General features: G+C 38.3%; 3 protein-coding genes across 3 annotated transcripts in view; 2 read left to right on the top strand and 1 right to left on the bottom strand.

The window, feature by feature from the left end:
• Window positions 1-123: 123 nt before the first annotated feature.
• umad1 (UBAP1-MVB12-associated (UMA) domain containing 1) lies at window positions 124-6,118 on the bottom strand. The gene is made up of 4 exons (XM_044139042.1): window positions 5,777-6,118; window positions 5,553-5,640; window positions 3,870-3,955; window positions 124-2,164 (listed from the first exon to the last, which is right to left on the bottom strand). Exons 2-4 carry the CDS (start codon window positions 5,632-5,634, stop codon window positions 1,889-1,891), a joined length of 444 nt encoding a protein of 147 aa, XP_043994977.1. The 5' UTR covers window positions 5,635-5,640; window positions 5,777-6,118; the 3' UTR covers window positions 124-1,888.
• A 36-nt stretch (window positions 6,119-6,154) lies between these two features.
• rpa3 (replication protein A3) lies at window positions 6,155-7,838 on the top strand. The gene is made up of 4 exons (XM_044139044.1): window positions 6,155-6,391; window positions 6,502-6,576; window positions 7,457-7,568; window positions 7,655-7,838. Exons 1-4 carry the CDS (start codon window positions 6,293-6,295, stop codon window positions 7,735-7,737), a joined length of 369 nt encoding a protein of 122 aa, XP_043994979.1. The 5' UTR covers window positions 6,155-6,292; the 3' UTR covers window positions 7,738-7,838.
• A 331-nt stretch (window positions 7,839-8,169) lies between these two features.
• The window catches only part of col28a1a (collagen, type XXVIII, alpha 1a), a 40,677-nt gene continuing 23,374 nt past the window's right edge, over window positions 8,170-25,472 (top strand). The window contains exons 1-9 of the mRNA XM_044139290.1: window positions 8,170-8,218; window positions 17,191-17,325; window positions 21,112-21,677; window positions 21,867-21,887; window positions 22,004-22,063; window positions 24,073-24,126; window positions 24,223-24,267; window positions 25,122-25,148; window positions 25,407-25,451. Coding sequence (XP_043995225.1) covers window positions 8,170-8,218; window positions 17,191-17,325; window positions 21,112-21,677; window positions 21,867-21,887; window positions 22,004-22,063; window positions 24,073-24,126; window positions 24,223-24,267; window positions 25,122-25,148; window positions 25,407-25,451 — 1,002 coding nt within the window. The remainder of the gene's footprint in view (window positions 8,219-17,190; window positions 17,326-21,111; window positions 21,678-21,866; window positions 21,888-22,003; window positions 22,064-24,072; window positions 24,127-24,222; window positions 24,268-25,121; window positions 25,149-25,406; window positions 25,452-25,472) is intronic.

Here is a 25,472-nt window from a genome sequence, read left to right as displayed (position 1 = left end):
AGCACCAGCATCAAATTACTTAAGTACTTTATATGTATGTATATATAAAGTGGAATCGAATTTATTAGCCGTAGTTTCTTATTATTACATTATTACATTATTTTAAAAACCTACAACATAAACTGATACATGAAAAAGACTTTATTGGGTAGTCTGTCTGATAAAGGCACAGGTGGTAGAGGAGTAATTAAAAAAAACTTAGTAACGATGGCTAAATGTAGAACATTAACTAGAAAACAGCATTGAACACAACAAAGGCAAAGGAAAGAAATTACATTATCATTGCATCTACATTGTTTCCAACTGAGGAACACAACATTGGTGTTTTACCTTGAAATTCATGATTGATTCAAACAAGTGTGAATACTCAGGTAGAAACAGACACAAACAGATCCATTTGGTGCTCACAACGCATTGGAAAAACCACACATTTAAGCAGGTTATTAGCCATGTCATTTACTCCTTATGGTAAATTAGCCACAACTGCTATTAAAGCCAGTAAAAAGATTCACCTCATTTTTATGTATTGCACATTTGCTTCCCCTATTGTTTTCTATTTGCGAATAACATTACAAAGAGGAAGACCAAAAGAGTTTTAGTGCATCTCTGCTTTAAATGAGATTGCCTAGCAATTAAAAGGATCTCAAAAGACAGTTAAAGCAGAAGAATCTTGAAGTTAAAAGCACTGAGATGTGAGGTGGGATCAAATCATGATATTGTTCCACTGTTTACTGTTGGCCTCCATTCCATCCTGCCAAGAATCGCAGCTTTTGCAGGGATAAAACACATGCCTCCTAAATAAAATCTGAACTAACGGCATGTGTATTTGACTCGACTCTATTAAAAATAGGCAGGACATAAAGATAAAGTAGAAAGATGCACAAACAATCTTGCAAGTGGGTCTAAATTATGGAATAGAAGAAAAAAATGTTGATTGTGAGCAATAAAAAGGGGTGAAAACAGTAACTGGTGGAAAACAAACCTTCATTTTGCTACATTTGTCACCAGTGATTTGTTTGACAGGATTTTTACTCATTTTTTTCAACATATAACCAGTTATACTTTTTTTTTTATCAGTTTGTTATCTCTGTTACCTAGGTAAATGAATCTATTTAAAAATGAATTTTGGAACATCAATAATAGGGATTATTTTGAAGCGAATCTCACTGCAGCTAAGCTCTGATATAGTTTTGCTGATCTTCCTACCACAGTTCAAAGATGTGGACAAAAGGCTGATTCTGAGCCGTTTGTCTGTTTACAGCATTTCAAAGTCACAGATGTAGAAGGCATCAGAAGATTAGAAAAGCTTTCACATCAATATTATTCATCCGATTCTTAAAAATTAACCTACATAGAAACACAACCTTGAACTAATTTTTTGTAACATTTCCTGTAACTTGTTCTGACAAGAATGTTGGTAACAACAGGACCAATAATCAGACTGTCATACTCCTAAATATGAGTCGGGGTCAAATCTTTTATCAGACAAGGACCTTGAGCAAAAGGAGGATTAAATGGGACTTTACCTGGAACAAATGACCGACAGCTGCTGATATATGCTGTACAAAGTGGTGGTGATGTGTCTTAATAATAAGACCAAATGATAAATTATTCTTCACTGAGCTACCAGGTAACTTAACTTTTGAAGGAAATTGGGCTTCTCTCCAGTAACATGGTGTGAACCCTGAATCAATTATTTCCCATTTCAGATTAAAAAAGAAGAAAAAAAAGGAGCCAACTAGAGAATGGTAAAGCTATACTGTTCTCTGAAGCTGTTTAATCAGTTTCCTTTTACTTTTTGCTTAGTTTAATTGTGAACTATCAAAATCAGCCAATGGGCCCACTACTCTAGAGTGGGAGCTCCTAATGACGTCAAAACCCAAACAGACTAACTGTTGTGGAGCACAGAATTTTCTAAGGTGAAGTCATACTGAAAACTAGCCAGGTTGTAGTTTACGTCTCTGGACAGCAGGACATCTGGGACCATGCTGGACCCGGCCTGCATGGCCAGGACATGAGGAGCTAATGTGAAGGGGACGTCTCCGAGAAGATCCGGCAGCGCTGAAGTGACTTCCACAGACTGAAGGCCGCCTGCTGGTCCCACATCAAGTAAAGCCAGAGGTGGATTTGCATCAGCTGTTTGAGATGGAGCTGGATGGGGTAACTGTGAGGCAAAATGGGCATGTTAACTTTTCTATTCACATCCAATGTACAGAAAAGTCAGCCAGATATTAAATGATCCAAAAACTGTATTTGCACCCCAGTTTGGCAGCTTAACACAACAAAAATAATACTCTGCTCATTAGATGAAGATAAATTTAACATTTGATAACACTCCTTTACAAAGGGTTGCCATAGATCTCAATGCTATCTACATCATGATAACTACAGAGTATTTGTATCATGATGCAGCCTGCAGCCTCTTTCTGTGGGTTTGATGATTTACCATTTTGCCAAACATACTCTGTGGATATTTGCCTTAAAGGTTTTAGCTTGGTAGATTTTATCAAGGCTTGGAGGCTTCGATATCGCTACGCACAGTGTCAGACTAACAGCTAGCTGCTAACAACAATAGCATTGTCATCTGCTTTGAAATCAACCAAATCAACATATTTTACCAGAATAAATAGCTATTTCGCATTTTTGAGAACAATTGGTCAATAATGACTGAATTTGGTGTGTAAAGTTATAGAATATTCTGACAATCAATATGTTAATAAACCTGGAGGGGATCAGTTCTTTAAAACAGTTTGAGAAATGTCATTCTTATGCATAAAAACACAAACAATGAGATTCTTTTAAACTCTTTTGGCTTCCAGACCACCTTAGAATTTTCCAGGCATAAAAATGGGATTTGGACTGAAATCCCTTAATACACCGAGCACAAGCAGAACCTAAAAAATTGTACATCAGAACATAAATCGGTTTCCAGACTTAAAATATTACTTTATATGAGGGATTACCTAAAATATGTGAATGGCATAAATTGCATGAGTTAGATTTACCAGAACATATGAGCTGTAGACTGTTAGTCTAAAGTGAGCAAAACTAAAACTATCCCATGGATATTTGTTGTATTATTTGGTGCATAATTTGAAAATGGTCATGATTTTTCATCCTGGATATGAAGTGGCGCAATAAGAGCTCCCCAGTTTCGCCCCATGGGATCGAACACATGGACTAAAAGATTTATTTTGATTTGTAACATTTTTCTAAATGAATCATGATTAAAATGATTTCATTCTGATTGGAGCTACATTTCTACTGCATGATTGTTGGAACTGATGTCTGTCCCTGCCTCTGGTCATTCTCAGACTCAAAGCAGATTGAAGGTAGAACTACAGTGGGTTTTCTTCACATCTGCTCAAAGACCCAGAGCATCAGCAGACCGGCTCAGAAAAGTAATTTTATGAGCCGGTTTTTCTAAAATGGACGAGCATCGCTATGCAGGATACAAAAAAGAGAATTTTTAGTCCGGGTCTTTATGTAAAGGCCTGTATGAAAAGCAGGATGAAAAAAAAAAAAAAAAAAAAAAAAAAAGAAAAGTAATTTAATTATTCCGTTAACCTAGAAAAACCCAGTTACTGCTCCCACCACACAACTGACTGCATCAACCTGACAGCATACACAGAGCCTGAGAGAAACAGGTGGCAGAACCACAGAACGTGATCAGCTGATCAAAGGAATTGCCTCCATCGTAAATGAAGACGGCATGGTCACTCAAATAACTGCCGTCAAAATCACAAAGTTACCATAACAGTGACAAACTGACCAAAATTACTTTACTTTGACTGTAAAACTGAGGTGCAAACCCGACCCCGAGTCTCAGAGGAACAACTGTACAGAAGCCCAAACCTCCACAAGCTCACCTTTGATGGCTGGACTATGACATTTGTTGAGGGCTGTCCAGTGTTTACAGTCTTAACTCTCTGTCTTCGTTCGTCAGTCGTCTCTCCTGCAGACCAAAGAAAAGATGCAGAAAAATAAAATAATCCACTGGAATAAATGTATTTCTGTCATGTAAGGTCACATACGTTTTCCTGATTGATCTCTTCTTTTAGGGAGAATAACGTCAAAGAAATAAAAATCAAAGCAAAAGAAAACATGAAACATTTTGACAGTTTGATAAAACACTGCTCTGACGTACAACCATTACATGCTCCCACTGTTTCCCAGTGAAACTAACTGAAAATCTTTTAATTGATGAACTTCAGTTTTGGCCCAACCCAATTGACCTTTGGCCTTTCATTATGATACCAAGAACATTGTGAATTCAGTGAGCAACTAACTTTTAAGCTGCTGTGTAGCACCAGATCAGAGAAGAATATTGCAGCTGATTCTCTTCAGTACTTACATTCAAATATGTGTCATGATCAAATTTATTAGAATGTGATGTTTTTAGGTGGCGACTCTTTTCTTGGCCAGGCAGTGAATTCATGAGCTTCAGTAATAAAACTCGTCTGCAATACGATGTATTTTTAACTGTGCTCTGTCTATTCTTAGGTTGAGCAGAGTGCTGGACCTTTCTGTTCCAGGTACAGTGTGACATGGTGAGCCAGAACAGAGCCTTCCTCAAGAACATGAAGGTGTTACATCAACAACAGTCTAAGAGCTAAAATGGATCATTAACAGTTCAGAAGTACTCATACATGACTAACACCCACAAAGGAAAATTTGTGGAGTTTTTATTTTTAACTGCCTACTTAGAAAACACCTGAGACCAGCTGGACATACCAGTGACCTGGTTGGTTAACATTTCATTTTCCTATTAGCCCTGATCTTTATATATACCAGTACTTTAAAAAAAAATATGTTGCTAAAAAGTACAGTATTTCTTGACAGTCATCTGAGAAAGAGAAATAGTCATTTTATAAAGATTTGTTATACAGAGTAAAATATTTCCAAATTCAATATCTCAGAACAATAGAATATCACAGTAGGCCAATCAAAAACAGATGTTTTAAACACAAATGTCAGGCTTTTGAAAAGTATATGTACTTCTCTATGGTTGGGCTCCTCTCTCATGTATTTTTGCTTTAAGTAACAATAAATTCTCTAGTTGCTTTTAATGATGAAAATATATTGTGCAGCAACAAACATGACCTTTAGATGAAGTAAAAGAGATATTATATGGTCTAATGGAATTCATAATATAATCACTGCAGGACAGGACATTCGTCAGGGGCTGTTGCTGGACGCTTTCAGTCAATGTTTAAAAAAAATATAAAATTTTTGGTAAGAGTCAACTTTTAACAGACTTTAATGTGAACTCGAGGGAAAAAACTCATCCTAAAATTTGAGATTACAAAATCCTCCCGTCTTGGTCCCTTTCTAAAGTTATATTTTTATCTGTCCTATGAAATATGTTTTGACACACGGACTGTAAAGTAATCGGATCTGAACTATTGTTGTAATTTTATGCTACATAAATAAGCAGAACAGAACTTCTATAATAAATACAACACCGACTGTGACTGACCCAAAACCCCCTGTCTGGATTCTCTCCTAGTAGCTGCAGTCTGCCTTTACCACAAACTAAACATTCTTCTTACCAACAATGACGAAGCCTCCATCCGCTTCCTTGTCAGATGTTGACTTCTTGGCGTCCTTCCGTAGTCCCAAAAATTGAAGCATGGTTTCCTTTCATCGACAAAAATTTAAAGAATTTAGATTTAAACGCTACAACGACTGAAGACAGCTTTACACAGTTAATGCTACTAATGTAATGGCTTAACTTCTCCCTGTCGTTTTAATGTTTTCGTAATGTCGCCCTTACTGTTGAGCCTCCTGAAGTCGATAGAAGGCTGACAGTCAAGTCATCATAGCTCCTCTGAACGTTAACTTCTTAAAGAGCTCTAAAATTATTCCTCCTTGACGTGAAGCTGCCGACTCTACAGATCAAACTACCTTCCGTCAGCACTTTCTGCAATAACCTCCGTGATGTGTTATTTTGGTTCTATGGCTAACTTCTACCTGCTCCGTTTGTCGAAGGAAACTAATAATAACACCTGTAGTTCTGTTACAAATGAATCTGCTCGAGACATTCAACGGAACTGTTTATTGTTTCTAGGGATTCAGATCCTGGAACACAACGGATGTGTCGTAAAATGTTTGGAGGCGCTCGTTTTTTTCAATATGTAAACCTTTACTACGAGCCTCTTCAGGGCACTCAATGCTAAATGTAGAAGCACCGCCCGCGCGGGCTAACGTAGCGAAAAATTAAAGCAACACAAAGGTTCCCGCGACTTCTTGTCTCATCTCCTCAGAAACGTCGCAGCAGCAACCCGCGAAAATGGCAGGCATACTGGACGTTCCAAAACCGAGAATAAACTGCTCCATGCTTTCGCAGTTCATCAACCGAGCCGTCTGCTTCGTCGGGCGTGTTGAAAAGGTCAGAGTGGTGGGCAAGACAATGAGTGAAAGTGGGGTTTCACACAGTTAGAGGTGTAGATAACATGCATTCATTTTAATGTCTAACACCGAAGCTGCGTTCTGCTTTAGGTTCACCCTACTGGGAAAATGTTCACTGTGATGGATGGAGAAGGAAAGACTGCAACAGTGGAACTGAACGAACCTGTAAGTACATCTCAAACACTCGTGCTGTTTAAATGCAGGGGCTGTAATGTAAACTGAAGTAAAATATTTTAAATACATTTTAAGTTGATAAGTATAGTCATTTCACTGCTTATTAATCATTTTTTAGTTTAACCTTGTAATAAAATATATAGAATGAACAACGTAGCAGTTGTTGTTTATGGTGGTTTATTTTACTCATGTTCTTTGTCTCTTCATTACTGTTGTGGCCTGTCTCGAATGTGAGATAAGAGTGATATCTTGTTTTCCCCCGAATCTAGAGGAAATCTGATATATACAACCAGACATCAAAAACGTATGTTTGAGAAAGACCTTTCAGATTCTTAGAGAGAAGTCTGAACACGTAGCTGGTGTTCTGGAAGAAAAGCAGTAAATTCTATTATTGCATCACCTTAATTGGATAAAACTAGTGTTTCTCAATGCCAGGAGAGAAGAATGTTTTTTTCTTTGATGTGCTTTACTTCTGCATTTCAGATGGTTACCACTCCTGACAATTGATGATTTAAAATGATATTCTATGTATGGAAATAATTTGACTATGACTCTGATAAAAAACTGTCTAACATCTACCAGCAGGCGGCCGCACAGGGTTATGCTGGGTAGATCAGGGGTTGCAATCTCTCACCCTTTTAAGAGTCGGTATTGATTCCAATCAAGAATCAATACCAGAATAGATGGAAATATTTTTAATTACTTATCACTGAAGCTCATTATAAAAGCCTAAATACTCATCCAATACCTAATGGTTATGTATGTGGATATGAAATGGTTTGTTTTACAACAAGGTACAAAACGAAAGGTCGAAGAATGAGTCCAGAACGAGACTAATGAGAATTAGTCTTGATATTCATTTCTTTTTCAGCTTCAAGAGGAGCTGAGTGGAATTGTGGAGGTTATAGGAATGGTGTCGAACAAAGGAGAAATAATGGCCAGCACATACAGCCTGCTGAGAGAGGACAAGGGGGTTCCCTTTGGTACGGCCCATCTGAATGAAGAGCACAGCTGTACTGCAGTGTGTCTGAGTAATGCTTACTAATGACCCGATGTTTCTGTCTGACAGATTTAGAGCTGTACAACGAAGCACTGAAGGTCATTCATGACTTCCCCCAGCACTACCCTTTCCAGGTGGCTGCAAGCGGATGAAGAAGAGTGTATGAAAAATTAGTTTTTCTGTTTTGTCTTTGTGTTGGGAGATGTTGATTGTACAAAATCTTCTGCAGTAAAATGTATATAAATGCAACAAATGATAACAGTTTGGATTATTTGTGAAGTACCTAACCTATGTAGAGTGTGCACACCACTGGAGCTTTTTCACATTTTGCTCTGTCAAACGATGTGTTTGATGCGATGGTGCAGCTGCGTAAGTATGAAAATGAAACATAGCATTAATTTTATCCAAAATAGTCTGAAAAGTTGTATGATTTCGTATTTAAGGCCTCTTGCTATGAGGTTTATTAGACAACACACTGTATCATGGAAACCCAGCCTTAAGGTGAAGTGGTGGAGAAGTTTAAAGGTGTTCTAGAACAACATCTCAGAGTTCTGATTAGTTCATTATCTGTATGTAAAGACAGCATGGACCTCCTGCAGACCTACAACTGTTCTCAGCAGCACAGAGCTACCGGTGAGAAAATGGGCCCATTGTGTGCCGGATGCCAGTGTATCACAACAAATTTACACTAATTTTAACATAAACTGTAAAGTCGGTTTTAAATATGTCTACATCATATACTCCGTAAGGACAGAGCACTGTCCTTACTGAATATTACTTTGTGTTATTGCATCATTAGGCCTGTCACAATATCAAATTTTGCTGGATAAACAATAATGCTGTTTTGAGACCATTTTCAAGGAATATGGTGGTATAAAAATGCAAGTACACCCTCTCAAAGATCAATAAGTTTTAATTAATTTTTTAAGGTTTTGTTAGTTCTAGTGGCTGTTATTTGAAAGTAGTCTGACAGGAAAGAGGGTAATGAGAGAGGGGGAAGACCTGCGGCAAATGTCGCCAGGCGGGGAATTGAACCTGCAACTAGCGCCACGAGGAGTAAGGCGGGTTGGGCTTTGACCCTGCGCCACCACAGCACGCCAATAATTGTAATTTTTAATCAACATTAACACTGGAACTGAAAGACATTTTAAACATCCAAAATAAATGAAACAAATAAAATAGGCAATAAAGTTTCTGTAAACAAAATTGCCCTTCGATAAAACAGCAATCTTCAGAAGGTGAAATGTCTTGCCCCAAGGATGAAGTAGGGATCAAACTGGCAACCCACCAATTGCAGGACAAACTTCTACCACCATCACCAAAAGAACAGAACACATCATCACAGCTTCCTGACGTGATGGTGATTATATTTGAAAATGAACCAAGGAAATGGAGGGAATAACTTAACAGAAGAACGTCTTCATTATTTGGAACACAGAAATGTGAAGATCAAGCCTGAAGATTGAGCTTTAAGTTTAGCCAGCTGGGGTCACTGTTTGCTTTATCTGGTCCAGTGTACAGCAGGTATGGACAAGACCCTCTGCAAATCTGCATTATGCTGCATTCATCCCCACCTAAAATCAAAATGCTCTATGTATGCTTTTAAAATGATGCACTGACAGAACAACAACACACAAGTATGTTCTCCAAATACTTCCCACATAATCACCCATGAAACAGTTAATGTCACGTGTTTGATTTGTACAGGGTGTTTGCTTTAGATGTTTATATTACACACTGACTTTGTGTATTTTACACAAGTCTGATTGCTTAGAAATGATTATCTTTGGTCAGGGAAAGTGGAACCGTAGAAGTATATGACCACAAGTCCCTAATTTATTATCGAAGTCATAAAGCATCCCTCTTACCTTTGGCAAGTCCCTGGGCAAATATTAGGGCTGGTACATATTCTCACTGACCAACATGTAGAAGGTGGTATATCTTGCACCTCTATCACAGGGTAGAGGTGGATAAACAATCATCCATACAGTCGTCTATAGTTTTTTAGCATTAGGAGGTAGCAGGAGTACCTGGAGAAAGCATTGGAATAACATCCAGACTCATGCAGAAAGAAAGTTGCTGGTTTTTGAATCTGTTGCTACAAAGTTACAGCATTAACAAGTAACCCGCTCCACAGCTTACACAGTCCTACTCTGTCACAGCTTAGTCACCATCACTTGCGAATGAAATTCTTTCTCTTGAACATTTACACATTTCAACCACAAAATTCTTTGTCTTTTATTATGGGTTTTATGAATAATTTACCAATACAAAGCAGCACACAACTGAAGTGGAAGGAAGCAGATAAATGGAGGAGCATAAATCACAGAAGCAGCCAGGAGGCCCTGGGGAAGAGGTTCTCCTTACAGGAGGACGACGGCCTCAAACATACAGTCAGAGCGGCAATGGAACGGTTTAACTCAAAGTATATTCATCTGTCAGAATGGCCCAGTCAAAGTTCAGACTTAAATTCAATTGAAAGCCCCTGGCAATACTTGAAAACTGGCTCCAACAGGCAAGACCTGTCTGATAAACCTGACTGATACTGGTCTAATATTCAAAGAAGAAAGAGTATCATTTTTATTGATTGATTGATTCACTCATTCATTCATTTTGTGTTGGTCTATGATATTATTGTCCTAAAATACACTCAAAAGTTTGTAACCAAAAGAATGAAAACATGTTGAAGGTATGAATACTTCTGCAAGGCACAGGAAATGCATGAAATGAATATTGCTGCAATTTTCTAAATGTTATTCAGTTTTATCTTGACAGTTAAATTTACAATGCTGACACAAATCAAACTGGGAATGACATAAAGCTTTAGCGTTCCCTAATGTAGGCAGTGTGGATGTGTTTTTTGAAAAGTCAGGGTGAGAATGTCAACTGCTGTCAAAGCCTTGAGTCTGTCCCTGCTGAGTGTGGTGGGCTGGGTGGGAGAGCCGTAGCCTGGAGGAAGGCAGCTGCTGTGTCTCTGCACGTTGAGACATTGCTGTTTATGCTGCTGCATCTGCTCCATCTGCCTCCATTCACAGATGCTATCACCTCCATCTACCATGGTGTGTCATGGAAACATCTCGGCTTTCTGAGCAGCTCTCAGTTCATCTGGATAAAGTAGCAGCAACATTTGGCCAGAATCAACATCAGAAGTGACTTACTGGGGCCAATGAGAAAAGAGACTGAGGACTTACTCAGTGGTACCAGAGTACGACGGGCGAGTGGAGAGGCATATTATCCAACGTGGGCCAGTGAGATGCCTCTACAGTTTGTGATGCTTTCAGGATTCATGTTGCTCCTCTGTACCTTATCAAATCCAAAGTGAGATCAGCCATCTATCTGCTAGGACATTTTAAAGTCCTTCATGGTTCCCTCTGCTGCCAGTCTTCAAGGCCATGATGAATTTCCATCAGAATTTGGTACCCGGTCACACTGGCAAAAGGAGCAGTTTTAAAGACCATGACATCATCTGTCAGAGGAAAATGAAAGACCTCAGACCCAACAACAGATGAGATGGAGATCACCATGACACGTCAGCAGAACCAAAGTCTGGAAGGACATGCCACCAAGTAGTGGGTGTAGATATGGACACACTGTTCATTAGGTCCAAATTTCTGAACTAAAATCCTTTTATTTATTTTAAAAATGAATTTGGGGTTTTAGGACTGGAGAAATTTATGCCTGGAGTTTTTGTTGAGCTTATTTTAATTTTTTATTTTATTTTTTTTACCACGGTTGTTGATTTAAAATCTGTAAAGTGAAATTCTTTAGGGCAGACTGAGGCATGTTTTATAGCAGATTTTAGGAACTGGCACTCCTGAAACTGTCAAAAAAGAATTATCTTGATGCATTGATGACCTCTATCGTACTGGACAAAATGCTGTTTAGGATTTAAAAGCAATTATCTTTCCAATCCATCACCACATCTCTGAGTTTATCGGTTCCACTTGTCAGGGGGTCGAATTCATCATCAGTCATTATGAAGTTCCTTCTCTATGATGCACTGGATGGTGCTTCAGTTCACTTCTCATAAACCTTCATTATGACCTCAATAACTGTACCGGATCCCCTGTACAGGATTTACAGGGGCTCCTGTAAATCTGTCTGTCTTTAGTTTATTACTATTCCTTCACAAGTTATTAGTTCATGATCAGCATACCATTCTGCACACTGATTTTTTTGGTTATCCTAAAAGGACATGAACTCCCCAGTCCAACGTCAACTACATGTCTAACACATGGGAACTTATTAGTGAGGCTGTTGGATGGACATGAAGTTGTGATCATGGTATCAGGCTGAAGGGCCTTATGGAGTGGCAGCTCATGATTTCAGTGAGTTCATAAAGACTCCATATCTGTGCTAACTTTTAGATTTTATGTAAGAGGTGTGTCAATCTTTATGAAATGGACATAATGTAATTTGCTCAAACTAAAACATAAATTATACATCTTTATATATACATATAGGAAAACTCCCTGTCAAATATATGAAAAATGCACTATTTGTTTTAGTTCTAAAAAAATGTATGTAGTCTGTTGTATGCCTTGGTGTTAGTAACTACGGTACATAAATTTAAAGTTAGCTAAATTACTATGCTAAGTAACAGAAAGGGATTTCACTCTGATTATATTTATCTTAATGTTAAAAATAAAGCATTGTTTGTATGTGATATAATTAATTTAATGTCTGTTTTAAGTTTTTGTGTTGTTTATATGCATGCTTTGGTGTATTATTGTTATCACCCAGCCTTTTTGCTCTCTGTACTTTGGTAATCTTTCATCTGCATGGAGATTTTTCCCTTTTTTTCTTTTGCTTACCTTTTCAGTACCAGCCTTCCTCTTTTGACTTTTCATTCTGCATCCTCCATCTTTAAGTATATTTATGACTTCAATAGACACTTAGCGTGGAAAAATACAGCTGTGACAGATATCCAGTATGCACTTTTTGTCATGGCAGTAGTGTAAACAAATTAGGGGAGAGCTGAACTTCTAGGGGGTCTGGAAGACTTGCTGCTCTCCACATAAACTCTGTTAACTAGCAAAGTGCTAGGTCCTCATTCCATCCCAAATGAGGTTTCTTTTGTTGTTGTTGCTTTTTTCTGAAACTCAATTCCTGGATGCCATGCCAGAACGTTTTCTCAGAACTTTCTGAAATGAACCTGAAATACATGTCTTGAAATATTCTGATCCTAAATGTCATGTTTTCAATCACAGGAAGTGGAAAATCACCATAATTAACAGTAATAAAGCCTTAAAAACACCAGTCTGTGTAATTAATCTATATAATGTGTTTTACTCAGTGATGGAGTTTCTGAAATAAATTAACATTTCAATAATATTTTATTGATTCACAGGGACTTTGACATGAAATAAAAAACTAACAGCAGTTTCAAAAAGAAGGCAAACCGACATGTGGGAACAATCTACTGATGTGTGTGTGATGTAATGTTGAAGGCCTTTTCAACAGTCTGGCTGAATTAAGCATTGCAGATGTTCAGAAAACTCACTTTTTGGGAGCAATGTTTCTAAAATGGAAATGTTCAGAGTCATCCAGCTGTGCCCTGATGAATACAGTGCTTGATGTAAAACAGGAAGCTGTCTGTCTCTTCTACCAGAGCTCTCAGAATTTAAAATACCCAAATGGTCAACTTAAAATAATCAAAATGGATCCAAATGCAGCAGGAGGAGATGTAGTGTAGATTCTTTAAGCTTAGTGAAAAATGAACAGAAAAACTTACAAAAACCACAGTGAAGGCAGGGAGCCAAACCAGAGCAAAACCATAACTCCAGGAGAAACACAAGAGGAACCAGCAAGGCTGAGCATGGGGAGTATATAAGCTGGAGAGTTTAATTACTGAATAAGGAACAGATAGCTGATTAGAAATGGGTTACAAGTGTGAGGAACTGTAAGGTGTGATCTGATTGGTTCAAGTGAGGCCAGTTCAACTGGCAAATCTGCCTGATCTTAAGTATTAAACAAATGTTTGCCTGCAAATCCTTGAATGAAATCCTGAATTTTAAAAATTTTAAAAGTTTTTTCCTCAACCAGAGCATATTGACAAGTTCTTTTAAAATGAAAGGTGAGCAGGATTCAAAACTAACAACAGTGTTGAATCCTGTTGTTAGAAGAAATAAGGTTTCTTCCCCAATAACCTTATTAAATTTGATATCTTTTCCTTAGGAGCTCCTGAGGCAGTTCACAGAGAGAGCATTGATTTATGTCAGAAGTTGGGCATGAGTCCTAACTGAGCCTGTCTGTTTGAAATATGGAAACAGCTAATAGAAACTGTGCATACCAGCATCCCTCAGGTACAGCTTTTTACAACAGCTCAACATTCTCCAGTTGTCTCTCCGAACACGACTCCATAAAGATTAGACTCGAAAAATCTAAAGTCGACCTGTTCTTCCTCCCAGCCAGGAATCAAGCTGTTTCACTATACCCAAGAACGCTGGTCAACATTCAGTTTCTACTATTCAGTAAATCAAAACATTTGTTCAAGTGTTCAAGAGAAGTGCTTCATTTTTAAAGTAAATAATTAAGGTTTATTTCTAAAGCACTTTTCACAGAAACTAAAGTTACAAAAATGTCTTAACTTGAAAACAAGATCAGAAAGTGAGCCTGCCCACTTAGTACATGAAACAATGAGAAGAGTCTGGGTTTGGGATGGAAAGCCATGATCAGCAGAATGTTTGTTTAAAATCTGGCCATTCATAGTCCAGTAGGTGAGAACAAAAACCGTAATTTTAACATCCACTTAGAGCCAGTGTAGAATGTACAGCAGCAGCTGCCAGAGACAGTCACTGATCTGAGATAAACAGGACAAAGAACAGCCTGTCCACCTGATGCTGTTTTGAAGATGAATACAGTTGGTTGTTATCAGCATATATATGATAGGAAATATCAGAAAATACTTAATCATTCTAGCAAGATGAATGATATTAAAAGATAGAGGAACAGAGTCAGAGGAGAATCTGTCATGATTCAGAATGTTCTCTCAGACAGATGGGAGGAAAACTGGTCCAAGATTTCTTCTTTTTTTCTGCCACACGGTAAATCTTTTCACATTATGAACCAAGTCTTAAAAGTCTTAAGATGAATATAAAACTTGGTTTTAATGTTCATTCTGTATATCAAAGGATACAGAATAACTGGTTGTCCAAGATGGCCAACAGTCACACAGTTGAACCAGACTGCTGTTCTAGAACAGGATGAATCCTGAATGAGTCAGCAGTGAGCTCTTAGAGTAATTTTGGTGTGCCAGCCACTTCTGGAAATGTTCTTCATTGTTCCATGTTTTATCGTTTTGTTGATAATGGCTGTCACTTATTTGGTGGAAGATTGAAGCCATGGGAATAACTGTATAAGCTTTTCCCAACTATTAGAGTTAAACCTAAAGTTACTCATCATAGTGCATTCAGCTTAATGCGTTGTCTTTGGACTAAATAGTTTGTTCCTGGTTGAAAATGATGCAGGCTACAGTAAACACTTAAACTGTACTCAATAATCGATGGAAAAGCCTGGTTGACTGGAGAAATCATTCCAATGGTATATTGAATACTGTCTCCAAGTCTTCAAGGTTTAAAGCTTCCATTTCTTCCCTCTTATATTTAGCTCATACAATACATTCTCTATCAGATTCAAGTTAGGACTTTGACAGACATTGACTTTGACATTAAAAAAACGTCAATGTCACTTGCGGGTAGAACAAACATTTTGGTAAAATTAAAAGTTTACATAGATTTAAATCTGACTAGGATATGCAGGTCAGTGCAGCTGATGTTGTTGATTATATGTTGTGAATGTCTTTCCATTGGTGCACATGTTGCTTTCTGAGATCTTTTAGCCCATCTCGGGTTATCAGATGGGTTTTAGGCTAAACTAATAAATCTGAGTTTGAGCAAAAAATCTGAAAGGGGGGAATTTATTTTCAAGACCTCATATGTCCAAAAAGTTAATTTCCTTTAACATAATTTAGAAGTGAACCCGGTTAGAGAGACTACTAATATATGTGTTTGTGTTTGGTTTATTTCCGAGCATTGATTTTTTTTTATCCTATTCAATGAAGCATAAATCCATAGAAAGCCCTCGAACACACACCATTTCCAAGCAGCAGTGAAGTAGAGGACTAAAGACATGGAGGAGATAGATGTTGACCTCAGGTAACCTGCTTGCTAAAACCACAAGAGAAGCCAGATACTTTTTGCTCTGAGCCATTCTTGAATGTTTTTATTTGTGTGTTTTAGTACAAATCTAAAAAATAATCAATCTGTGTTCTTAATTTTCTGAAAACCTTGTGCAGTTTGACAGCTACTGGGACAGACATGATTCTTGTCTTCCCATGCATTCTTTCTGTACAGTCTCATCTCCTATCCTTCTCTCCTTGTTTTCAGTATCTGAATCTAAAAAGGAGCCATTAACTTGCTATCCACTCATTATTGGATTGATGTTTGCTGGACCTCTCCCACCCAGTCAGTGCAGTCTAACATATTCAGTCATACAATGTGACAGGAGTTTCCTTTTCCCCTCACACAGTGTGTGATGTGTTCACACAGTGAGCGTAGCTGACCAGTGGTTAGCTCTTTATAAGATCAACATTGTAAGCTACACATCTTTTTTTTCTTCTTCTTTTAAGAAAGAAAAACGTCTGTGTAAGTCTGGGCATTCAATCATATATATATAATAAAAAGAAATGCAGTTTAACATTGAAATAAAGAACCTGCTGTAAAATAAATTCAAAATTAACACAAGTAAATGAAACCACCAGAGCTTTATTGTGAAGGCAACAACAGGAAGTGGCTGTGAGTCTTCCCTCTGGTTAGATTCTGAATCCAAGTCTTACCCAGTCACTGCTCCTTGTCCCTCCAGGCAGAACTACTGCTTCATCTCACTCATGGATTAACCTGGTGCTTCTTTTTATGAACAAACAGGTAAAAGTGGATTTATTTTCTATCACTTTTGTTAATACCATTTCATGCTCTATGTTTGCACTAAAACATTTTTATTTCTTGTAAAAACAAGACTCTTTTGATTTTTGATTTTATTTTTACTTTTATATAAACATTTAAGCAAGGCTAACACAGAGAACAAGACAGAAATGACTAGAAAGCACAGTTGCCCATGGAGAGGAACTATTTTTCACAAAGCAGTCACAATAATTCATATAATAATCAAATAATAATAATAGGAGAGATACAGAATTCCCAATAACAGTGTTACTGGGAATTCTGCTTGGGATGGAGGGCAAGAAGACTACATAGAGTTATGCATCATAAAATCCCATCAGAGCAATTTAGCTGTTTCATAAAATCAAGACCAGAAGCAAATTCTGTAAATGTGAATGCACTGGAATGTAGCTTTGAATTCTCTGTTCTAGTGCAGCACATACTATGGAAAAAGTGAGCATAAAGTCTATCTTTTCATAGACAGATGCAGTGTAGGATAACTACCAGGGAGTGAAATTATATCCAGCTATAAATCTGTATGAAGTTTGAATACTCATGTCTCCCTCATGTGTTCACACCAAATTACTGCAGCTTTGCGACCTGCCACTGATTCTCACTAAATACAATTCTCACTAAATACATCTCTGCATTTTTCTCTCTCTGCAGCTCACTCTACAATGAATGTCCTGGAGCTTGTGAAGATTTTTGCCCTTATTCTGGTGCTGTCATGTCCAATCAAATGCCAAAACAGAAGGAGGAAAGCTCAGAGAGACAACCAGGTCGTCACTTACAAGGCCAAACGTGAGTGTTGTGCAACTGATCTCGTAAGAGTATCTCTTTGTGAATGCAGTGCAAGTTTATTTGAATGTTTAAGTCTAGGAGGTTGGATAGTCTGGTGTTTTATGTATCTAGAAAATGTTTGTGATCATGTCCCTGGAAGTATTCCATGTGGAGTGTTGAGGGAGTATGGAGTACTAGGTGGCTTTAAAGCACTACCCGGTCCTTGATTTGATCCCAAAGCAAGAGTTGAGTTGACATTCAAGTGGAGCTTGTTCTCACTGGATTCTCCTGAGGATCCCCTCAGGTTACTGCAACTCTTGGGTTATGTTCAGTGGTGATGAAGAGGTAGCAGACAATCATCAGGAGAGTCAAAAACTCACAACCACACTGGTAATAGGAATTCCACAGTATTTGTCCTTTAATAAACATGCTCTTCAGCAACCTTAAAAAGCTGGTTGAATGGCTACTGTATTGTCAGACATGAAATAAGCCAAACAATCTGTAACATCACTCAGAGTTAGGGAGATAAAATGTAAAGGTCAGTCTCAGACCCTGAATCCATCTGCAGCACGTTTCTCCCATGCTTTTGACAGCGGAGTAGTGGCACATACAAATAACATCACCAGCTATAGCTTAGGCTATCTTAAAGAGACATCACAAATTTACGGCTGTTACTGCTTATGTTGTTCCTGGGTTTGGAAGCCTCAGTCTCATCTTTGTTTTTGCACATCATGTAGTTCTTTTGGTGAATTGAGATGAGGACCTTCTGTGTGCACTGGTTCCGTCTACATCCAAGTGTGAAGTAGCCAGATGTCCTGAGTCTAACTCTGTATTCAAAAATGAAAGGAGTTGAATTGCTTTATGTAGATCACGGTTAAGCCTTCACCTCAAACAGGAGAGGTCAGGTATCTTAGTGTCTCGTTATAAGTGACCGTAACATATGAACTATGACTACAATACTGAGATCCCACATGCCAGCATTGAAATGGCCTTCCTCTGCAGAGTAGTTGGATTCAGCCTTATAGATAAGACGAGTCACCCAGAGGAGCCTGAAAATGTGTTGTTCATCTGCATTAAAAGAATTCCGTTAATGCGGTTTGGGCAACTGATCAGGCTACATCCTGGACAGTGTTGTTCATCTGCATTAAAAGAATTCCGTTAATGCGGTTTGGGCAACTGATCAGGCTACATCCTGGACAGATTTAATGATCGTTTCCTACTAGGAGAGTTCCCTGGGCAGAACCAGAAAACAGAGACAGACTGAACACCTTCTGAGCACGTTGTGATTGCTGGAACGCATTGATTGGAAGTGGGAGGTCTGATTATAACCCTGGTAGCTATACCCTGATGGACAGATGGAAAAATAAAGTGAAAAATGGTGTTTATTCTTTGTTTGGAAGCTCCAGTAAAAAGTTGTGATTTCACTCCTAATTTAAAGGAGGTTTTTCCAAATTTTAGGTTTGTAGAGTTTGTCACCTTGTTTAGTTCTAGTCTTGGTAACAGAGAAGGAAAAGATCTTTGATGACCTAAAAGTTCTACATGTTTCATACCTGGCAAGAAACTTATAGAGAATATTGACCAAGTACTTTATGGACCATGAACAACATTTTAACATTTATCCTTGTACAGTCAGGAAGCTAAAATTGAGATAAGATTAAATTACTGAGGTACTGATTCATTTTTTACAGACTGTTAACATAATAATTATAAATGTGCACCAGTTTTTCTGTGAGGAAAACTTTTCATATAGAAATATATTTATGATGTTAGCAGCAGATTTAGCAACAGTATTTATTGTTCGATAGATCAATAAAAAAAAAAAAAACCTCATAAAAAGATGATGTTACCGGTAGCTTAATATTTTGTTCTGCGACCCTTTGAGGAAGTCACTGCAGTCAGAGGATTTCTGTGACAGAGACTTCAGCACTGATGTACTACATCTTTAAATTCATCTTTGATGTCTTCCTGTTATTCTTCTCTTCTCTTCAGTTTTTCTCTTGTGGCCAAGGTTAGGGAGATTCTACAATCCTATAGACCTTAAACTTCTGAATAATATGTACAACTGTAGTCAGATGAGCACCAAGCTGCTTGGAAAGAGTCTTCTAGTCTTTACCTTTAACATGGTGCTCTATCATTATCTTTCCAATCTCCTTCCCTTCATGTGGTTGATTTTCACTTAAGTACATTCCCTGTCACCAAGCAGCACAATGACTATGTGTCAGGATTTTAATGGGTAGACTTACATTACAGGTTTAATGACACATTAAATACTAATAGTAGACACACCTTAGTTTAACATGTTCCTATGGTGAAATTGATTTCTATCTTTTCAAGAGGTGCCATCACTTTTGTCCAGGCCTAGTTTACTAGTACTAGTTTTATGAAATATTTTGTTGAACCACAATTTAAATGGAATGTCTGATTTCCATTGGTTAATTTTCAGTATAATTTTATTTATTTATTTATTTATTTATTCAGTTTAAAGCTATTTCAGTGATTATTGTAGGTTTTTCAGTCATTAACAGAGGGCCACCAGCAACTTTGTCCAAGTGTTCACATGGAAGACGCTGTAATATTCTGAGCTAAATGGAGGACAGACATTGAACAAACATTGCTCAAAAACACAGACTTGAAGAAACCCAAACATATCTGTTTTCTTTGATTAATAATGACAAAGTACAAAATTCTTCTACTGTGGGACCTAATGATACTTCATTAGGTCCCACTAACACTAACTGTGGGGACACAATGATCTCCACTTGAACATTACATCCACTTTGAAACCCTGCAATGGAGCAAGAGACAGACAGAAGGGTTTTGTTGCAGAGAAAGAAAAGCTTTACTTACTGGTTCAAATTATAATGTTTGGCCCATAAAGGGAAGGATGTTGTGAAGCTGGCAGTTATCAGAAATGTTATTGGAGTTTGTGTGGGACAGCATTTCTTTTCCCTCACCATCTCATTTGGGTGGTTATGTTTCACACAGTCTCAATCAGTGTTTGAACTGAGAGCAAAAAAAAAAAAGGGTTTTGTAAACATTTCCAAAGATATAGAATTCTGTGTATCTACTGTGGTTATGTGCTTCACATGTTACCAGTAGGTTCCACAATGTTTGGTGTAAGATTTTTGGATCTTTTCCAAATCCTGGTTTCATCTGCTGAAGGGGATTGTTCCAGAGGTTGAAGATGAATGGGTTATAATGTTGTAAGTGATGTTGCCATTTTCTTTTTTGAACCAAAACATATTTTTCCTGGCAACCCTTCCACTCACATCAAACTGCTTCAGTGGTAGTTTTTGTGCTTTTACAGCCACACACCTTAATATTTAAACTCCTAACTGAGGCTTATAATATCCGGGATGAAGCTCTTTAATCTCAGAGTATTTCACAATGTGACCTTGAGTGAAACTTACTGGAATGTCCACTCCTTAGATGATCAGCAGCTGTTTTAAATGTTTTCCATTTGTGAATAATTGTCATGAACTTGAAATTGTTTAGATGTGGCCATTTCAGATTTATGGCCAGCAATAGTAGTTTATGGTGGTAGACATATAAAGTGAAGTTATTTTTGATTGTAGACCTTTTTTTAAACTAATGAAACCATTTAGCTCTAACAGGAGTGGTCATCTGCTTTAAGAGGCTGCTTACTGTTGAAGCGAATCTGTTGGCACTGTTTCACTCAACAATACTCTCAGTGATAGCAGAAAGTGACTCAAAGGAATTCAATCATATTTGACCGGTGGAGCCGCAGTTAAATGTTATTATTTCAGTACTATTCAAATGTAATAAGACTGTTTTCTCTATGGATAGCCTTGGTCTGCCCAGTGGAACTCATGTTCATGGTGGACAGTACAGAGAATGCCCAACCTGTGCTGTTTGAGCAGCAGAAGACATTCATCCTGCGCTTCAGCACCAAGCTCATGCAGCTTCACCCTCCAGGCTGGCGTCTGCGTCTGCGCCTCGCTGCCCTGCAGTACAGCAGCAAAGTATCAGTAGAGCATAACTTCAGGGACTGGCAGGACCTAGATGTCTTCCAGAGTCGGGTGGCCTCAATGACCTTTATTGGCCATGGGTCATACTCTGCCTACGCCATCACCAATGCCACCAAGGTATTCAGGCAGGAGACGTCCTCCAGTGGTGTCAGGGTGGCGCTGCTCATGACGGACGGAAGAGACCACCCACGCAGCCCCAGTGCCATCACAGCGGCTGCAGAGGCCAAACAGCACAACATCAGGGTGTTCACCATCAGGCTGTCTGCGCTGCCCAACCCAGATGCCATGGGAACACAGCTACGATCCATTGCCAGTGCCCCCCCACAGCAGCATATGCTCAGTCTCTCCGACAGCCAGCTTGATGAAAAACTCTTCAGTGAAATAGTGAGTAAATTTACTTTTCCATTGAGTTCTAGATCTCAGTTTCTAGACAGACTAGAGCACTGTGCTGAAGCACAGCAAATTTGTTCCATCACAAGTACTATGATTTTATTAATGTTTCCATTTTTTATAGATTATATTTATTTTTTATATTATACAGAAATTTTGACTGTTTTTTTTTCCTTTTTGCAGAATACAGTTGTTACGACAGGGGTAAGTGACATTAGCTCTCAGATTATAAGTAGACTCTTTGCATCTTTGATTTCTTTATATTTCCTATGTATTTACAGTGTGTCGGTTAAGATGTGTTTTCTGTATCTTTTTTTCAGTGCCCACAGCCAAAGAACTGTAGGTGTGAGAAGGGGGAGAGGGGTCGCCCTGGCAGCCTAGTAAGTATGCTGTCGTTGACATGTATCACACCAAGTAGGTTAGGGGCATTTCTGCATCATCTTAAGGCCTTCGTAAATTCACACATAGAGAACCACTGCCTCGTTATGGTTTGGTATTCCATACTAAACCACATTACCCTGAGATTGTCTGCTTTGCACTGGCTGCCTGTACATTGGATTTGAAGATTTTTCATTTTGATCTTTAAATGTATAAACGATCAGGCATTTTTTTTATTTAATAGAACTTATAAACAAGCATGTTTCCAGAAGAAGACACACCAGTGACTTCTGGACAGGACTCATCTTGTGACCAGACTGTGTTGTTGTGTTGTTGCTCCAGAACTCTGGAACTATTGCCCTCTTATTGTGAGAATGTCTACACTTTGTGTGAGGATTATGGTTTCCTAGTGTAGATTGATCGATAAATTCAGTCCTCTTATGTCATGTTTTTCCATTTATTGGTTAATTAGTCTCTGTGTTATTGTGCGTTCCTACACGCTCACCAAAAACTGGACAATAACAGATTGAGAAATGTCATTTGGTTGATTGAGCCTCAAATTGAACTGCAACATGAATAAATGACGATCAATGTGTCATGAGCTCCAAAATCCTGTTAGGTTCTGTTAGGATTCCAGAGATTGGCTGATGCTTTTAAATGCAACTAGTTCTGTAGCAGCTTTATGGCCCAGTCTGCAGGTGTTCTTCATGTTCTTTAGAAAAAGGTATAGTCAGATATTCTCTCATCCTCAACAGCTGGTGGCTTAATTGCAGGTGCAGTTGATTAATACAATTCAAGTGAATGATGTTAAATAATGGGACATTATTTCCAGACCGCAAGTGTAGCAGATTGTTAGTGGGTTGAATTTATCAGAGGCAGTGCTGAAGGGAAATGTTTGGAAAGAAAGTTCAGTGATGGAGGATAAACCATGAGTAAAGCTCCAGCTTGTGTTGGAGATAGATCACAGACAGGTCACTGATTTAAATGTACTTTTTGCCATATGTATATTAGACCTGCAGGGATTGAATGTTTATTTTTATTACTGTACTTTGTAATGTATGGAACCAAATAGTCATGTAGAATAATTCAGTCCAGGTTTGACCAGCCCACATGTTTTAGAGTGTGAACTGAAGCTGAACAAAAGTTGACATTACTTCTAAAAGCATTGAAACATTCCTTTACTCGAGTGTCGCATTGGAGGCATACTTAATGTCATCTTATTCACTTATGTATTTATGGATTTGCTAACAGAACTGAGATGGTGTTTGCTTAGCAAGCATGGTTTGTTAGGTCTTATTTAAGCTCTACGGTTCACAGGATAGCAGGAATGTTAAGTATCTGTCCTCTTGGTGCAGAAATCAGCTTAAATACATTGGCAGTGTCTGATTTATTTAAAAATATATATACATTAAATAATAGCAGCCCACAACAGAGGCAGCTGACTACTGTCCACTGCTGTCTACTGCTCCACAGTGTGGTTCCCAGAGATTTGGTTCCCAAGGGCAGGTGTACTCAGCTTATTGTGGTGTTATGTATTCAAGGCATGTTGCAGTCCTCTCCTCCAGGCTGGACTACTGCGATGCTCTCCTTGGTAGCAGGAGCATTCAGAGGGTCCAGCATATCCAGAGCAGAACAAGCAGGATGCTAACCAGGGAACACAGATGACCAAACCACCACCGTCCTCCACTCCGTCCACTGGCTCCTGTTACACATGAGGACTCAACACAAACTCTCTCCTCACATACCAATGCCTAAATGGCAAGGCACCATTCTACATTAGGGATCTCATCAAATTTTCAAAAACCATGAGAAACCTTCTTCATTCCAAAGACATTCCCTGTTTGATGGTTCTAATATTATAGACTACAGAGATCCCAGAGTGCTGTTTTCCTTTGCCTGTTCATTTTCAATGCTCTTATGCTGCAATAATACCAGGACAAATGATCAATATGTTTTGCAGTCTGGAGTTCTTGGCTGCACATCTGATTCTTATCTTTTCTCTTTGATTCAGGGGAAACCAGGTAAGACAGGGTTGGATGGTGCTCCTGGTCCAAAGGGATCTCAGGTAAGAGATTTGTCATCATTTTCTGTTGTTTATTAGTTGGATCAATTTATAAATAGTTTTTTGACGTGTTGTTTTGTTTGAATTCGTTAAATTCAGGGTGAACCTGGTACTAATGGACGTCCAGGAATGGCGGGCCTTGAGGTATTTCAAAATATTTCAATCTTCTCCTGCTACTTTCCTATGATGGCATTACTAGCTAGGAGATGTAATGTTCACTGGTCATAACGTCACACTAACAAAAACACACACTTAGACACCAATCCACAGATTAACTTAATGTTAAGTGCTTTGACCAGGAGCACACTGACTGTACCTTAAAGCAAAATCAACTTCAGACTGCAAGTCTACCGCTCTACAACTAAGCCACAGTTGACCATGAAGGTCCACCTCCTACTCTGACATGTACAACTGAACTATACTAAATGTAAAAGAGACAATTTTCTGTTGAAGCAGTGTCAGGAAAAGCAAAGTTCTTCTTACAAGGCAAGCATAACATATTCATAGCTTCATTCATCTCTCTTCGAGGTGGTGGGTGGAAAGAACCACGGCTTCTCTTTTGGAGGAATTGTAACTGCATTAACACGATATGAAGTTTAAATCCAGTCAACACTTCAGTCCCCTTAGTACAATCCAAGTCTTAGACAAACCTGGCTAAGAGAACAGCAATAACTCAGTATTTATGTGGTTTCTTTTTAAAGATTAGATTATAATGTACACAAATATTCCACCACTATAAACATTTAAACAATTTCAGGTTGAATTTAGAATGTGTAAAACTTGTTAAAATGTTCTGAGCCACTGTTAGCATTCCACAAGCCTGACAACTCGCTTACTTTCAAGCAAGCTCAGTGATATGTGTCCACTACAGTTCAAGAAACTGGCAATAACATTAAAGGACATTACTTCAGGAAATCTGAACTAATGCAATGTTTAATGATAATGTGGATTGTATAATATGATGGAAAAATAATAATGTAAGCTGGTTCTTTTGACAGGGGAGACTTGGCAGGAAAGGTGAAAAGGTATGCATTTCTAAATAACATATTTATGGAAAATTTGTACGTGATGCAAATTTCTTCATTACGAACACAAGCAGCATATTTTTGGTTCAATTGTTTGTAGATATGTCATGTTTTGGTCAATGGCTTCCCATCATAAGATCCAGATGTAGCCAGTTGTAACCAAAAAGCAGCAGCTTTGGTTTCAGTCAGTTTGACTTGACTCAGTGTCTGGGTTCAAAAGATGTTCTCTCTCTTCCTCTATTTGTGCTCATATTCCAGGGAGAACGAGGCGAATTTGGAGCTTTTGGTGCAAAAGGAAGAAAAGTAGGCATTATTGTTGTGTTA

This window comes from Gambusia affinis, linkage group LG14 (assembly GCF_019740435.1).
Source record: "Gambusia affinis linkage group LG14, SWU_Gaff_1.0, whole genome shotgun sequence".
NCBI lineage: Eukaryota > Metazoa > Chordata > Actinopteri > Cyprinodontiformes > Poeciliidae > Gambusia > Gambusia affinis.
The sequence above is the reverse complement of the archived record's forward strand: the minus strand, read 5'-3'. Positions and strand labels throughout refer to the sequence as shown.

Excerpts from the sequence above, each read along its gene's own strand:
- umad1 (XM_044139042.1), bottom strand. The coding sequence starts at position 5,634 with ATGCTTCAATTTTTGGGACTACGGAAGGACGCCAAGAAGTCAACATCT. Across the intron at positions 3,956-5,552 it reads TGGAGGCTTCGTCATTGTTG|GAGAGACGACTGACGAACGA; the intron begins GTAAGAAGAATG and ends TTTGGTCTGCAG. Across the intron at positions 2,165-3,869 it reads TCATAGTCCAGCCATCAAAG|TTACCCCATCCAGCTCCATC; the intron begins GTGAGCTTGTGG and ends TTTGCCTCACAG.
- rpa3 (XM_044139044.1), top strand. The coding sequence starts at position 6,293 with ATGGCAGGCATACTGGACGTTCCAAAACCGAGAATAAACTGCTCCATG. Across the intron at positions 6,392-6,501 it reads TCGTCGGGCGTGTTGAAAAG|GTTCACCCTACTGGGAAAAT; the intron begins GTCAGAGTGGTG and ends GTTCTGCTTTAG. Across the intron at positions 7,569-7,654 it reads GGACAAGGGGGTTCCCTTTG|ATTTAGAGCTGTACAACGAA; the intron begins GTACGGCCCATC and ends TCTGTCTGACAG.